The sequence below is a fragment of the Mustelus asterias genome, chromosome 14 (assembly GCF_964213995.1).
Source record: "Mustelus asterias chromosome 14, sMusAst1.hap1.1, whole genome shotgun sequence".
Classification (NCBI taxonomy): domain Eukaryota; kingdom Metazoa; phylum Chordata; class Chondrichthyes; order Carcharhiniformes; family Triakidae; genus Mustelus; species Mustelus asterias.
Genome location: NC_135814.1, coordinates 67,591,305 through 67,607,699, shown reverse-complemented (window position 1 = coordinate 67,607,699; position 16,395 = coordinate 67,591,305). Strand labels below are relative to the sequence as shown.

The window sequence follows — 16,395 nt, the reverse complement described above, 5'->3', positions numbered from 1 at the left end:
GACTTTAAGATCACAAAGCCAGCACAACTGTAGCCATCTATTTGACAACAATGATTTTCCAGACTGAAATAATAACCAAGTTTATCTTGGATACAATAATCTAAAGGTCCCTATTCATACAATTGTTTTGCAAATAGCAAATGCCATACGCTGGAATATGAGTTTCATGTTTGAAATGCCCCCATGGTGTAAAATTAATCTGAATTATTTCTATAATTAGTTCATATAAGTTTGATCAAGAATTTCTGGGAAATCTGCATTATTATAATAGTGTCGTTGCAGGGACCAATTTAGGCTGCTCATGTTCCACTTTGGCATATTTGGAAATTTGTGGCATAAATAACTTCCACCATTACTTATGCCACTCCACTGTTACCCTTGCCAAAATAGCTGAATAAATAAATATTGTAGCCATATCACCATTAAAGTGAACAACGATGTTGAATTTGCTGAATGAAAGCCGGAGATTCCTACTCCAAATATGAGATTATTGCAGAACGGCATTGGCTGGGCTAAGTATACAGGAATCATAAACTGGAACACATTTGAAAGATGCAATGCTGGTCTTTAAAATAGTTGTTTTGCAAATTCCAAATTTTCTGAATCATGTTGATCAAAGCTCACACTTTTGCAAACGTTTAATGTAAATGTGAGTGTTATTTATATTTATTTATAAAATACTGCTAAATCCTGTAATCATAAAAAGGAGGATAATCCTTGAAACATTGTGAAATTGAAATGACTGTTATCTGTATTGGTTCCAAAATAACATTTTGGATGTCAATCGGGACAGAGGTGCAGTAGTCGTCTGAAAATCAGCAGTTCTCAGCTACAGCTAACATTCATTTGAATTGATATCTTTGACTAATTTTCTGCTTGATGTTACTAAATGAACTAATAAATTGTGTTGAAATTCCAACCAAAAGCAAGTGAACCAATAAATGTTTAATTATCCATTGACTGCACTGCTTCCAATTTGCCACTCTTCTGGGTGGTGGCTAATTCAGATTATTTATTCACCAAACTGTGGCCTAAATTCCCCACAGGATGATTAGGAGTATGGTGGTCTAACCAATATCACCACAGCAGTGAGTTCTGGACCATCGACGTGACCATGCTGATTCATTTACAAATAAAACCACAAAGCAGCAACCCTCATTAGACCAATCAATCAAATCAATCCAATCTTTTCTAGCTACTAAGTGGGGATGAGAATATATCAAAATTAGTCCTGTCCCTCAGTTTTGTTCCCCCTACCCTGGGGATGTTTTACTGCAATTGTATAGGGCGGGTGAGGCTACACCTGGGGTACAGAAAAGATTTACCAGGATGTTGCCTGGTATGGAGGGCATTAGCTATGAGGAGAGGTTGGAGAAACTTGGTTTGTTCTCACTGGAGCGACGGAGGTTGAGGGGAGACCTGATAAAAGTCTACAAGATTATGAGAGGCATGGACAGAGTGGATAGTCAGAAGCTTTTTCCCAGGGTGGAAGAGTCAATTACTAGGAGGCATAGGTTTAAGGTGCGAGGGGCAAGGTTTAAAGGAGATGTACGAGGAAAGTTTTTTCACAGAGTAGTGGGTGCCTGGAACTTGTTGCCGAGGAGGTAGTGGAAGCGGATACGGTAGTGACTTTTAAGGGGCGTCTTGACAAGTACATGAATAGGATGGGAATAGATGGATATGGTCCCCAGAAGGGTAGGGGGTTTTAGTTAAGTCGGGCAGCATGGTCGGTGCAGGCTTGGAGGGCCGAAGGGCCTGTTCCTGTGCTGTAATTTTCTTTGTTCTTTGTTCTATTGTGTGCAGTTTTGGTGTCCTTATCTGAGGAAGGCTGTCCTTGCTATTGAGGTAGTGCAACAAAGATTTATCAGGCTGATTTGTGGGATGGCAGGTCTGTCAAATGAGGAGACACTAAATTAATTAGGATTATATTCATTGGAGTTTAGAAGAGTGAGAAGGGATCTCATAGAGACTTATAAAATTCTAACAGGGTTAGACAGGGTAGATTCAGAAAGAATGTTCCCAATGGTGGAGGAGTCCAGAACTAGGGGTCATAATTTGAAGATAAGGGGTAAAATTATTGGAACTGAGATGAGGAGAAATTCCTTCACTCAGAGAGTAGTGAATATGTGGAATTCACTATCACATAGGCCAAAACGTTGTGTGATTTCAAGAAGACATTATAGTTCTTGGGGCTAAAGGGATCAAGGGGTATGGAGAAGGTGGGGGGGGGGGGGGTGGCGGTGAAATCAGGACATTGAATTTGATGATCAGCCATGATCAAAATGAATGGCGGAGCAGGTTCACAGGGCCGAATAGCCGACTCCTGCTTCTATTTTCTATGCTTCACCCCACTTCCCAAACTCCTTGAGCAGACATACTAGAGTCATTTTTGTCATCATTATTTGAACAATAAGCTGATGATTTGGACAAAAACCCTGGTCACTGATATACAATCCCCAAAATAACACAGACATTATTTTTAAGCAGAAGATAGTGTCTCCACTGCTAATTCCAGGCATGTTCATGTGAACTCAACTTGCATTTGTTACTGCTGAAAAAGCAGGTCGGCTGGAACCCACAAAAACAATTATTAATTGGAAACAATCAAATTTGCTACAAACAATTTTTAAAGAAATACCTTTTTGCACAAATTGTATAATGTTGCAGTTGTAGTGTCTCATTACCCTTTCTTTTTGCCTTGCACCACCATCCTTTGTGTCATTTAATCAATCCTGTTGTCCACAATATCACAGCCTTTCCCATTGTTCTTTCATTCTGCCCATCCCTTTCCTTTTTTCCTCTGGCTCTGCATTTGTTTAAAATTGTTAGATTTCTAACATTTTTGGTTCTGTATAAAAGGTCACAGGCTTAACATGTTAACCTTATCCCTCTTTCCACAGCTGCTGCCTGACCCACTGAATATCTTCAGTATTTTCTGATTTCCTTTCAGATTTCCAACATTGTCTTTGCTTATAGACATAGTGACATCGCTTTTCTCTAAATCTGGCCGATTCAAAATCACCCTGACCCTATGAGACAGTTCGCATACTAATTTGAACCAGAACTAAAAGTCCAACTACAATTCTGCCAGGGAACTCCTGCTTCGATGTTGTGTGACAATGTAATACTGAATTCTGACAAATAACACACATTTCTTGACAGACTTCCTTGTTTGGAGGAGATGGTTTCATGTCGCTGCAATTGAAAAATAACAAAAATATGGCCCACTGTTACCAGCAGGGTCTGTATTTACTGGACGGCTTTGAAATCTGGGCCATTTATTGCAGTTGATGGATGGGAAGCAAAAATTTGCTGGGAAAGTAAGAGAGAGTTAAGGAGTGGGATTAGGTAGGATGCTCTTTCAGCAAGCCAGTGCAGACTTGATGGGCTGAACGGCCTCCTTCTGCACTGTGAAGATTCTGTGATTCTGAATCTTTGTTTCAGTGTTTGATGGATGAAAGCTCTGTGTCCACTGATGCTGATTTTGGGTAAGGCTTTCAAACAGACAGCAAGGCTCTTCTTACATTCAGTGCACTGTAACAAGGTATTTTTTAGTTACATTTGTTTTTTCTGTATTCAGTGCGTCATTATCAAGGTGCAAACAAGTGATAAGTAAAGCTACTTTGCCTAAAAATAACGAGAACACTATGATCAGCAACTTTAAAAGTGGTATCAATAAAAATGGGTAATGCTTCTAACTTTTTAGTCAACATAAACGACTGCCAATTTTAAAAGTGGATTGTTAAGTGGTAGAAACTGTAACAATGAATACTCTCAATTTTTTCAGATTAAAAAAAAAAATTTCAATGATTAAATCAAATCAGTGGTCCTTGTGATATACTGCATGCTATAGAATTTAAAACAAAGTACATTCTAACTCATCATGAGAACTGCCACCAAAGATACATTTTCACATATATGTATTTCACAGAATCTTTAGACGACGTGGAAGACAACTAGAACATAGAACATAGAACATTACAGCGCAGAACAGGCCCTTCGGCCCACGATGTTGCACCGACCAGTTAAAAAAAAAAACTGTGACCCTCCAACCTAAACCAATTTCTTTTCGTCCATGAACCTATCTACGGATCTCTTAAACGCCCCCAAACTAGGCGCATTTACAACTGATGCTGGCAGGGCATTCCAATCCCTCACCACCCTCTGGGTAAAGAACCTACCCCTGACATCGGTTCTATAACTACCCCCCCTCAATTTAAAGCCATGCCCCCTCGTGCTGGATTTCTCCATCAGAGGAAAAAGGCTATCACTATCCACCCTATCTAAACCTCTAATCATCTTATATGTTTCAATAAGATCCCCTCTTAGCCGCCGCCTTTCCAGCGAAAACAATCCCAAATCCCTCAGCCTCTCCTCATAGGATCTCCCCTCCATACCAGGCAACATCCTGGTAAACCTCCTCTGCACTCTCTCCAAAGCCTCCACATCCTTCCTGTAATGTGGGGACCAGAACTGCACACAGTACTCCAAGTGCGGCCGCACCAGAGTTGTGTACAGTTGCAACATAACGCTACGACTCCTAAATTCAATCCCCCTACCAATAAACGCCAAGACACCATATGCCTTCTTAACAACCTTATCTACTTGATTCCCAACTTTCAGGGATCTATGCACACATACACCTAGATCCCTCTGCTCCTCCACACTATTCAAAGTCCTCCCGTTAGCCCTATACTCAACACATCTGTTATTCCTACCAAAGTGAATTACCTCACACTTCTCCGCATTAAACTCCATCCGCCACCTCTCGGCCCAACTTTGCAACCTGTCTAAGTCTTCCTGCAAACTACGACACCCTTCCTCACTGTCTACCACACCACCGACTTTGGTGTCATCAGCAAATTTGCTAATCCACCCAACTATACCCTCATCCAGATCATTAATAAATATTACAAACAGCAGTGGCCCCAAAACAGATCCCTGAGGTACACCACTTGTAACCGCACTCCATGATGAATATTTACTATCAACCACCACCCTCTGTTTCCTATCCGCTAGCCAATTCCTGATCCAATTTCCTAGATCACCCCCAATCCCATACATCTGCATTTTCTGCAGAAGCCTACCATGGTGAACCTTATCAAACGCCTTACTAAAATCCATATATACCACGTCCACTGCCTTGCCCCCATCCACCTCCTTGGTCACTTTCTCAAAAAACTCAATAAGGTTAGTAAGGCACGACCTACCTGCCACAAAACCATGCTGACTATCACCTATCAATTCATTACACTCCAAATAACTATAAATCCTATCCCTTATAATTTTTTCCAACATCTTGCCGACAACAGAAGTGAGACTCACCGGTCTATAATTCCCGGGGAAGTCTCTGTTCCCCTTCTTAAACAATGGGACAACATTCGCTAACCTCCAATCTTCTGGTACTATACCAGAGGCCAACGACGACCTGAAGATCAGAGCCAGAGGCTCTGCAATCACTTCTCTTGCCTCCCAGAGAATCCTTGGATAAATCCCATCCGGACCAGGGGATTTATCTATTTTCAGACCCTCCAGAATATCCTGCACATCCTCCTTATCAACTGTAATACTGTCTATTCTACTCCCCTGCAACCCAGTGTCCTCCTCAGCTATATTCATGTCCCCTTGCGTGAACACCGAAGAGAAATATTGGTTCAATGCTTCACCAATCTCCTCCGGTTCCACACATAACTTCCCTCTGCCATCTATAACTGGCCCTAAACTTGCCCTAACCAACCTTCTGTTCTTGACATACCTATAGAACGCCTTAGGATTCTCTTTAACCCTATCCGCCAAAGTCTTCTCATGTCCCCTTTTAGCCCTTCTAAGCTCGCTCTTCAACTCCCTCTTAGCCAATCTAAAGCTTTCTAGTGCACTACCCGAGTGGACTAGATGCATCGATGTGGTTCACTATCCATGTTAAAATTGTACAGTTTTTATATCAGCATTATAAACTCCTGGAGCAAAAATGTAAAATGCTGAAAATACTCAGTAGGTCATGTCGCATCTGTAGAAAGAGAAGTTAATCCTTCAGGTCAATGGCTTTTCATCAAAAAGTAGTAGTAAAGAGATGTAACAGATTTAAATGAAGTTTAGAAGTAGGGAAAGTAGCAAGGGGGTGAAAGAACAAAAGGTTATGACTATGATAGGGCTCGTACCCCTTACCCTGCCCCTCAGAACCACAATCAGGTTCTCCCCTGGCATTTCACGAAAGCAGCTTCCGCATTGAACAGATCATCCTCTACTACTTCCAGCTTGATGATATTACCAAACACATCTTCCTTTTTCCTCTCCTTTCTGCATTCCAAAGGGACCTTTGCCTTCTTGACACCCTGGTACAATCCCCAACCACCATCACATCTCATCCTCACTCAATCAGCTTCTCATACAAATACAGGATGAGATATCCTGTATTTTTACCCTCTTGCTCCCCACTGTCTGTGGGCCCTAAACACTCCATCCAGCTAAAGTGCCGATTTACTTGGTCCTCTTTCAATTTACCAGACTGTATTTGTTGTCTCCTTTGCCTTGGGGAGACCAAATGCAGATTGGGTGATTGTTTTGTGGAACACCTCCATTCAGTCTGCACTTATTACCCTGAGTTTCTGAACATCTGTCATTTTAATTTGCTGCCACTGCCAATCTGATCTCTCTGTCCTTGGCTTCCTACACTATTCCGATGAAGATTACCCAAAACTTGAGGAATAGTATCTCACCTTTCAGAACTTTCCAATCTTCCAGACTCAACACTTGAGTTCAGATCCTAATGAGACTCCCATTTTTTTGGACTGCAGCTGTTGGTAATATTCTGTTGTGATGTGATGTTTACAGCTCTCCAGATCCATCTTTAATGGTTCTAATTTTGCCTTGCACCCTCATCCCTTCTGTCATCTAAGCTCTCCTGCTTTCCATCCTGTTAGACATTCCTATTTATTTCTTCTTCTTCTCCCCATGGTCCTGCCTACTTGGTTGTTCAAATTGCTTTAAATCTCTAACTTTCTCCAGTTCCGATGAAAAGCCATCAACTTGAAACATGAACATTTTGTTTCTTTCTGACCTGATGAGTATTTCCAACATCTTTTGTTGGCATTTCTTATTTTCAGCATTTGCTGGAAAGTTAAATATTTTGCATTTGTATTACAAATTCTTGCGTTTTCATTTAAAATGGAGCACTCCAGAGCAAACTCATCAGGCTGCGATTTCACTCTCCAGCCACTGGTGATTTGCAGTGCCATTACAATTGCGGAAACGGGAATTTATAATGGACAAAATTGAAAACAAGTGGACACCCGTGATAACACTGTATGCATGTGTGTTCATGTGTGGGTAAATAAATGAGCTGGACTCAGGTACTAAAGGCTTAATATCAAATGAAGCAAAATGGCAACCAAGATCATGGGGGCGATTCTCCCACCCCACCGCGCTAGTTTTCTAGTGTAGCGGGGTGGGAGAATCTCACATCCGGACATGCGCGGGATTTGCACATGCGTTCCTGTTGCATGCACATCACCCAACCCCGGATTTCTGGCACTGTCAGAGCAGCAGTGGAAACTGGCAGGAAGATCAGGTAATTTCAATCTTGGCATGGGGCAGTGCCAAGGGGCTGGGCCTGGTGGGGGTGTGGCCAAGGGAGTAATAGGTTGGGGGGGGGGGTTCCCACTGCCTCTTTGCATGGGGGCAAGAGGGAGGCCAGAGGGTGGGCTCTGCCTGCGGGGTGGGGAGTAGAAATGGGCACTGCTGGGAGGTGGCGGGGCAGGGGGTGGGCGGAGGGAGGACACACTACTTGGGGGATGCTGGAGATTGTGGGGGGGGGGGGGTGGTGGTCCAGGGTGGGGGTGGAGGTCAACCCAGGAATGGTCGGGAGGGCCCGCGATCAGCCGTTAAGGGTTTGGGGGGAAGCGGGGGCAGCACTATGGGGGCTGCGGGCTGGCCAGCGATTGAGCTGGCCTCAAACAGGAGGCTGACAGTGTGGGGCCATTGTACATGCACAGAGGCCCGCTGGTTTCAGCTTCCCAGGCAGGAATAGGCCCCACCCCCTGATTTATAACGATATTCACGCTGGTGGCCTCTGCGTGAATTACTCTCACAGAGTGCGGGAGATTCTAGTCTGAACTCCCACTGAAAAAACCAACGTGAATTACTCCAGTTTTCTCGCGAATTTGACACTTAGAATTTTTTTGGAAGAATTCCACTCTATAACTGTTAAGAGGATGGTAAACAACCTCAGGAGAATTAAACGGTAAAACAGTCAGCAAATGGATGTTACAAATAAAACTGAAGCGCAGAGACATCCGAGTAAACACATTTTGACAGAAAAACGAGAGGAAATAAATACGAGAGGTAAAAAATGGTAAATCTTTAAGTGGATCAGAAGGCAGACACTTGAGGCTTCCGGTACAGAACTTTCAAAAAGGAATCCAAGGTAGCCTAATAAGTACTGTTCCTATTAGTTTCAATCTGCAGAGGCTCTCCAGCATGTGAAGATTCCTTCATTACACTCATTACTTGAGAGATGCAATTCGATTTAAAATTCAAATATTCACTTAGAATCATAAAATCCTTACAGTGCAGAAGGAGGCCATTTGGCCTATTGAGCCTGCACCGACATCAACTCCACCCAGGCCCTAGCCCCTTAAACCCACATATTTATCCTGCTAATCTCCCTGATACTAAGGGGCAATTTAGCACGGCCAATCCACCTAACCTGCACATTTTAGGATTTTAATTATCACAACCATCTGAATGAAAAGCTCTGAGCATCTAAGATGTTGCTGCCGCAGCTCTCAAAGCAATGCCATCAGATTGAGAGAACAAAAAAGCAAAAGGAAATGCAAAGACCATTTGCTTCAGTGCTGTTTTTGCAAACGACTTTCTGGGACACGACAATATTATTTGCTGAGAGATCTCTGTGGCATCAAACTAAAGGTGGCAAAAGTAGCAGAAGACTATTTGTTGAATGGTTGAGTGAAAATCAGTTCATAGCAAATAGTTTGTTTTTTTTCTAACATGACAAAACATGTTCAAAAGCAGGATAGAAATTTTAAAGCTTTTTTAAGAAATATTTTATATCATATAAAGTTTATATCGGTTTATCCAATCATTCATTTTAAGTTGGTACTTGTAATTGGTTCTAAAATTGATTAATCTCTTTGAAAGGAGTTTTGCATTATTAAAAAAGATGGTGAAAACATTCAAATTAATTGCCAGATCAGGTCAAATATTTCACAACCTACCTGCCACCATTAAGCCTATACTTTAGACCATATAGTGCAGGGTTAAATATGACCAATACATTTTTAAAACATTTCTTCTTTAAGAAACTGCATCAAAACAGCAAAATAACAAATCAATTCATTATTTTAAATAACTTGCATTTCAACAATAAATGTAGGCAAAGAGGGTTGCATTGTTTAAAATAAAATAGTTACAGGTAAGGGCCAAAAGGCTTTGAGATGTTTAAATCCACTTCCAGGATGTTTTTTCGATGAGAACAAACACGTTTTGGCTATAATACAATTTATACTATCAAATATTATGTACTTCAATTATGGATTAAAAAGAAAAGGGAAAGTAACCACAGTTTTTGTACTTACTGGTGATGATGGACCTTGAGTTACCTTGACATTAATTTCCATCTCCTGAACTTTCTTTTTCAATTCAATATTCTCGGTTTCCAATTCCTGAATCTGTAAAATAACTTTATTTTTGAAACTGTACAACTGTTTAAACATGTCCGCGTGCAGAAAACAGATTTTAGAACTATAATTGTCTGATTTTGGTAATGAAAAAGACTTGCATTGGAGGAGACCCAATATTCTCGAAGGACTAGGATATGTCATGATGATTAATAATAATCATAGAATCCCTACAGTGCAAAAGCAGGGAAGTCATGTTGGAGTCATACAGAACTTTGGTGAGGCCACAGCTAGAGCACTGCGTGCAGTTCTGGTCGCCATATTATCAGAAGGATGTGATTCATCACTGGAGGGGACGCAGAGGAGATTCACCACGATGCTGCCTGGGATGGAACATTTAAGTTATGAAGAGAGGTTGGATAGGCCTGGGTTGTTTTCATTGGAGCATTGAAGACTGAGGGGCGACCTGATCGAGGTATACAAAATTAAGAGAGACATGGACAGAGTGGACAAGGAAAAGGTATTCCCCTTAGTTGAAGGGACAGTCATGAGGGGACACAAGTTAAAGTGAGGGATGGGAGGTTTACGGAGAATGTGAGGAAAAACTTTTTTAGCCAGAGAGTGACGACGGTCTGGAATGCGCTACCTGGGAGGGGGTGGAGGCTGGTTGTCACACAAAGTTTAAAATGTACCTGGATGAGCACTTGGCGCATCATAACATGCAGGGCTATGGGCCAAGTGCTGGCAGATGGGATTAGGTGGGAGGTCAGGTGTTTCTAATGTGTTGGTGCGGACCCGATGGGCCAAAGGCCCTCTTCTGCGCTGTATGATTTGGCCTATTAAGTTTACATTGAATCTCTGACAGAGCATCTTATCCAGGCTGACTTCCCCACTCTATCCCCATAACCCTACACATTTACCATGGCTAATCTATTTAACCTACACATTATTGGGCATTTTTTTTTAAACTGTGGGAGGAAACCAGAGCGCCCAGAGTAAACCTGTTTTAAAATGTTGTGGGCGTCCTCATTAAGTATTTGTGTACTGATAGGAGAGGCTCTTTACACCCGAAAGTACAGGTGTCAAATTTAAAAGTGTATTCACTTTGTAATTAGTGGTAAATATGCTGGTTTCATACTTGTCATTTGAAGAACCCTTGGGAGTAACATTGTTAGCTCACTGCAACTTTTGTATTAGCAGGAAATCACAGTGGTTAGCACTGCTACCTCACAGTGGCAGGGACCTGGGTTCAATTCCGGCCTTGGGTGACTGTGTGACATTTGCACATTCTCTCCGTGTTTGTGTAGGTTTCCTTCGAGTGCTCCTGTTTCCTGCCACAGTCCAAAGATGTGCAGGTTAGGTTGATTGGCCATGCTAAATTGTCCCTCAGCGTCCCAAGATGTGTAGATTAGGGGGATTACTGGGATAAATATGTGGGATTAAGGGGTAAACCCGATTATGAGTCGGTGCAGACTTGATGGGCTGAATGGCCTCCCTTTTGCACTGTAGGGATTCTATGAGTATAATGTGCACATACCGGAGGTTGTGGGGTCTCACTGATGTTCACTACTGGCCCAAGGTTAAATGCACCATCGCTACTGGCACTGTGAAATCAGGCCAATCTATTAGTACATTTCTATTCTGTTTTGGTAAAATTGACCTGAAACGTTTATTCAGGGCCGAATTGTACAATCCTGCTATGGCATTGACGGGGCTGGAAAATGCTGCAAGCTGTTCAAAATTCTGTTGACTTCGGCAGGACTGGAATATCCTGCTGGCGGGAAGGGCTGTAAAATTCCACCCTCCCATTTCTCTTTCCACAGATGGTAAGTATTTCTAACATTTTCTGTTTTTATTACTTCTTCTCAACTGTTTGGGCCAGATCTACACCAGTGGATAAAAACTTTCTCCTAATTCTGTCCCAGTTCCACAAGTTAGAAATAAAATTGAAAAAAATAAAAATGTTAAAAATCTGAAATAACAGGAATTAAGACAGACCAAGAGATAGTTAGGTGGTTTGTCTTTGACCGGCACAGACATGTTGGACCAAAGGTCCCCTTTCTGTGCCGTATACCTCTATGATTCTTTGCCAATCTTTCTCAGAACGCAAGGAAGAAAACAGAGATTAACATTTTGTTACATACCAGTTCTGATGCAAGGTTTCACTCAAACTATCAATCTGTCTTATTACTCCCAGGTTAAATCTCTGAGTATTTCCAGCATTTTGCCTTTTTATTGAAGTACTTTCTCAATCCATTTTAGGCATCATACCAAGCTTGTTTACCCAAGGTTGAAATGCCCTTTATTGCTTCTGGCCTTCCTCACTCCATTTTATCCTCCTCCATAAACTATCTCTTATGCATGTCCTTACATTTTGGCTTTCATTTGGATCTGAAGGAATTCAAAATATAGTCACAGCCCCCGTTTTGAATTAGGGAGGGCAATTCACGGAATGGAAGAAATGTCACTGTTATATTTACCACAAATGGAAATAATTATCACTTGTAAATGAATTTCATGTGCATTAATAAAGTGTAACCTGCCTCATTTTCGACATCAGTCACAGAAGCAGTTTTCCACTCATCAGAAATTTAATCACCCCGATTTTTGGGTGCAGGGCCCACGATTTGCAGCATGTCTCAAACCAACGTAAATAAGACAAAAAATTGGCCTACTCATCTAATCTACATTATTTCAGGGCAAGAACATAGAGCATCCATTGCCGGTCGCTCCTTCTCAATGCTGCCAGAATAATCTGTTCAGAGTAGTTGGTACTGACAGTATGTTTTATTTTTCTGAAAGTCAGGCTGCCTCTTAAAGAGAGGATGGGAAAAAAGATGGCTGTGGTGGAAATTCCTGAAAAAATGCACACCAGGGCAGACAGAAAGATCCAGACAGGTGGATGCAGTGCCGGGGGCATCAGCTGTGCTGGTGGGCAGGACCCCATGGTACTGCAGGGAGCCAGGGGATAATCAAAGACCATCTTCAGAAAGGAGTGGGAGCAGATGACCAGGAAGGTTAACTCACAGGCTCTAGACTCAATGGAGCTACTAGCAGTTCCAAACTAATCACTTCACTTGGCTGGTCGACATCAGTGAATGCACCTTCCCTCTCCTGCCCACTACAACATCAACCTCTCGCACTGCTCAATGTACCACACCCCCATCACTCAACCAAAAGCATTCACTGCCTTTCAGACTCATGCCCAACATCGACATACTCCACCTTACCTTCACACATGTATTAATGCTTCCACCCACACAACCATATCTCTGAATTCCTCCAGCTATTCAGCTATTGCATGCATGTCACAAAACTCCATAATCACCAGTATTCTGTCCTATTTGCAGCACAAGGTGGCACTCATCAGAAGAGAGCAGAACAGAACCAACAGGGGACAGGGCCACCCCCATCTCCTATGCCCATGGATGAGAAAGACCTCAGTATCATGAGGCTAGATCATCAAACATTGGAGAACATTGAGGAAGATGGCATGTTTCTGCTTTAAACCCCTTCTCAATACTTGCTCACTCTCATCATGTTATCTTACATGTTGAGCAATATACAGGTGATATGAAAGTGGACCTCATGTATCATTTCCCACCACCACCCTTCCCTTCCACCCACACCTCCCCCCCTCCCCCCGCATGCCACCAAATTTCCTGCCTTTGCACACCAAGTGATAAAGACGTGGCTGGTTCTGCTACACAGGACTTAGATCAGGATGTTTGATGGGGGGCCAATCAGGAGAGTGTTGATGGCGTGCAGTAACTTGCCTTGTGAGCAGCATCCTGGCACTGTTGAGGTGTGTGAAGGAGCTTGGCTCCCAATTAGCAGAGGGCATAGTGCAGAACTTGCCCTCTCTGTAGCTCCTGCTCAATCTCTCTGTGGGGCTGTAGACTCAGAGGCACTGTCACTGGTGTCTCTGTACGGACAGTGCACTAATCTGGTGTCATCCCTTTCACGGTGTGGCAACACTGTGACTTTCAAGCATTTTGCACTGAAAAACAGATTTTACTCACCTACAATGTGTTTACTTGGAACTTTAAATAAAGCAGGAATTAACTTGCTACAATTGCTGTGTTTTTCTTTCATTTCTGGACAATGCAGATTTAGTAAGAAGTTTAACAACACCAGGTTAAAGTCCAACAGGTTTATTTGGTAGCAAAAGCCACAAGCTTTCGGAGCGCTGCTCCTTCGTCAGATGAGTGGGAATTCTGTTCACTAACAGGGCATATAAAGACACAAACTCAATTAACAGAATAATGGTTGGAATGCATTCCAACCATTATTCTGCGAATTGAGTTTGTGTCTTTATATGCCCTGTTTGTGAACAGAATTCCCACTCACCTGACGAAGGAGCAGCGCTCCGAAAGCTTGTGGCTTTTGCTACCAAATAAACCTGTTGGACTTTAACCTGGTGTTGTTAAACTTCTTACTGTGTTTACCCCAGTCCAATGCCGGCATCTACACATCAATGCAGATTTGCCAGGACTTCCATTGCCTGATTTTGGTATCCTGGCATCAGACCAGCTTGCTCTGTGATGTCTCTAGTAGCTCTGGCCCCCACAGGTGCAGTAGCCTAAGGTGCTGCCTGCTCCAGGGGGAACCTATTGAAATCTGTGCAGTGCAGTGAAGCAGGAGGATTTTTCACCCAATGTTCTTTTTCAAATAATTCTTTTTTGTTAGTACACAAAAGTGGAGAGAAAGCACCATAATTTCCATAACAAATGTGTAGACATAAACATTGCAATTTTATAATAATTTAATATGCAAATATGTCCAAATGCTTTGAGAAGAAATGTATTGCAATCTGTTCACAGTCTATAAGACGCTGGATTTATCAATTTAAAGTGAAATATTTTTCAATGCATTACATCTGATGCAATAACTATTTAAAACTCACTCGTTTCTGCAAACTGGCAATCTGTTTTCTTGTCTCAACATCTTTTCCTCCTGTTTCCAGAAACTTCTTGTATGCTAAGTCAAAAGCTTGGCCAATAGTTAATGTTATTTCTTCAGCCTACAACAGATTAAAAAAAAATCTCAACCAGTGTCTAAAAGCTTCATATCGCAACAGTGCCTACACTTCAAAATATTTAGTTGGCTATAAAAACTTTGGCAAGTCCTTAGGCTGTGGAGGATGCCAATACAAGTTTGTTTTCCTCTTTGACAGAAGTTTCATGACAAGCATATTTATTGGAGATGGGGAGGTCTGGTGGCACAGTGGGTAGCGCTCCTGCCACTGAGTCAGCATCTCTGGGTTCCAGTCTCATCCGGGACTTTAAGGACAAGGTGGTGAGAAGCCAGCAACCTGTCCCATGAAATTCTAGCTAAGGGAAGAGACATGAGGACATGAGCATGTGCTCTGTCTACCTCATGTACCTGTGGGCGGCACGGTAGCACAGTGGTTAGCACTGCTGCTTCACAGCACCAGGGACTTGGGTTCGATTCCCGGCTTGGGTCATTGTCTGTGTGGTGTTTGCACATTCTCCTTGTGTCTGCGTGGGTTTCCTCCGGGTGTTCCGGTTTCCTCCCACAGTCCAAAGATGTGCGGGTTAGGTTGATTGGCCATGCTAAAATTGCCCCTTAGTGTCCTGAGATGCTTAGGTTAGAGGGATTAGTGGGTAAAATGTACGGGGGTGGGGCCTGGGTGGGATTGTGGTCGGTGCAGACTCGATGGGCCGAATGGCCTCTTTCTGTACTGTAGGATTTCTATGATTTTGTAGGCACGGAGGAGATGATGGATGAATATTTATCGGAATTGGAAATATCATAAGAGGTTGCATATTCCAGTTGATTCAAACAATCAATTAATATGCACTGAGTATATATCAGAGTCTGAAAACTTGGAGAGTCAACTTGTGCAAAAGCAAACAACATACTTGACACTTCCTATACTCCTAGGATTGGGAACATTGTATTGTAACTCTTACATTTGGCTTAAATTGATGGATTTTCTTTTACAATACATCAATAATCACCATTTTCAGAAAACCATACTCATTCAATAGGTAAAGTATCATCCTTTTAAAAAGCTTTACCCAATATTTCCTGGCACATTTGAAACTTAAAAATGAAAACAACAACAGGAGACAATATTATATAATATAACTGCAAGCATGCTTTGATTATAATTCTGTTTTTAACAGTTTTTGCTTCTTTTTTCCCCTGGTTAGCACAGCTTTACTGAGAGGCTGTGTGCCAATGGAACATTATTAGCTTAATTGGTTGCCTCATGGAATTCCCTTTGTTTAGTTTCTTTGCTAAAACACAATGGCACAGGGATGCCAATTGGACCCTAAAATGTTCATCCATATCTTGTAGCACCCTCACATCAACATTTACAGACAAAAGACATCAACTGGGATGTTAGATGAGGCAGTGATATAACCCCACAGGGTGATTCTCTGGTGCCGCTAGCTGCAGCTGGGATTCCTGATGGCCCCTTGAATCAGGCATGAGGGCCAAAACAGGATTCTCGCCAGACATCAAACCCATTGCGACTCTCCCAGCCCGCAGTGCCAGTCCCGATCAGATTCTCACCCAGAATGGGCAGGTACCTAATGAGTACTTGTTGCAATTCATTTGGGGATGGCTGCTCCGGCACTCCAAGCGGGAAGTCCAGCGGGTGCCAATTAGTGCAGGTCCTGGCAAGTGTGGACCTGGCACCTACGACTCCAAAGGGGGAAAGGGGATATATTCTGTGCCCATATGCCCCTCTGCCATTGCCAAGTGCAGAGGGAGGGTTCCCCCAAGG

General features: G+C 42.5%; 1 protein-coding gene across 3 annotated transcripts in view; it reads right to left on the bottom strand.

Annotated features, from left to right (window-relative positions):
* The window catches only part of gulp1b (GULP PTB domain containing engulfment adaptor 1b), a 297,575-nt gene that overhangs the window by 50,177 nt on the left and 231,003 nt on the right, over positions 1-16,395 (bottom strand). For all 3 annotated transcript variants that reach the window (XM_078228542.1, XM_078228545.1, XM_078228544.1), the window contains exons 7-8: positions 14,542-14,658; positions 9,594-9,686 (exon numbers count right to left, since the gene is read on the bottom strand). In XM_078228542.1, coding sequence (XP_078084668.1) covers positions 9,594-9,686; positions 14,542-14,658 — 210 coding nt within the window. The remainder of the gene's footprint in view (positions 1-9,593; positions 9,687-14,541; positions 14,659-16,395) is intronic.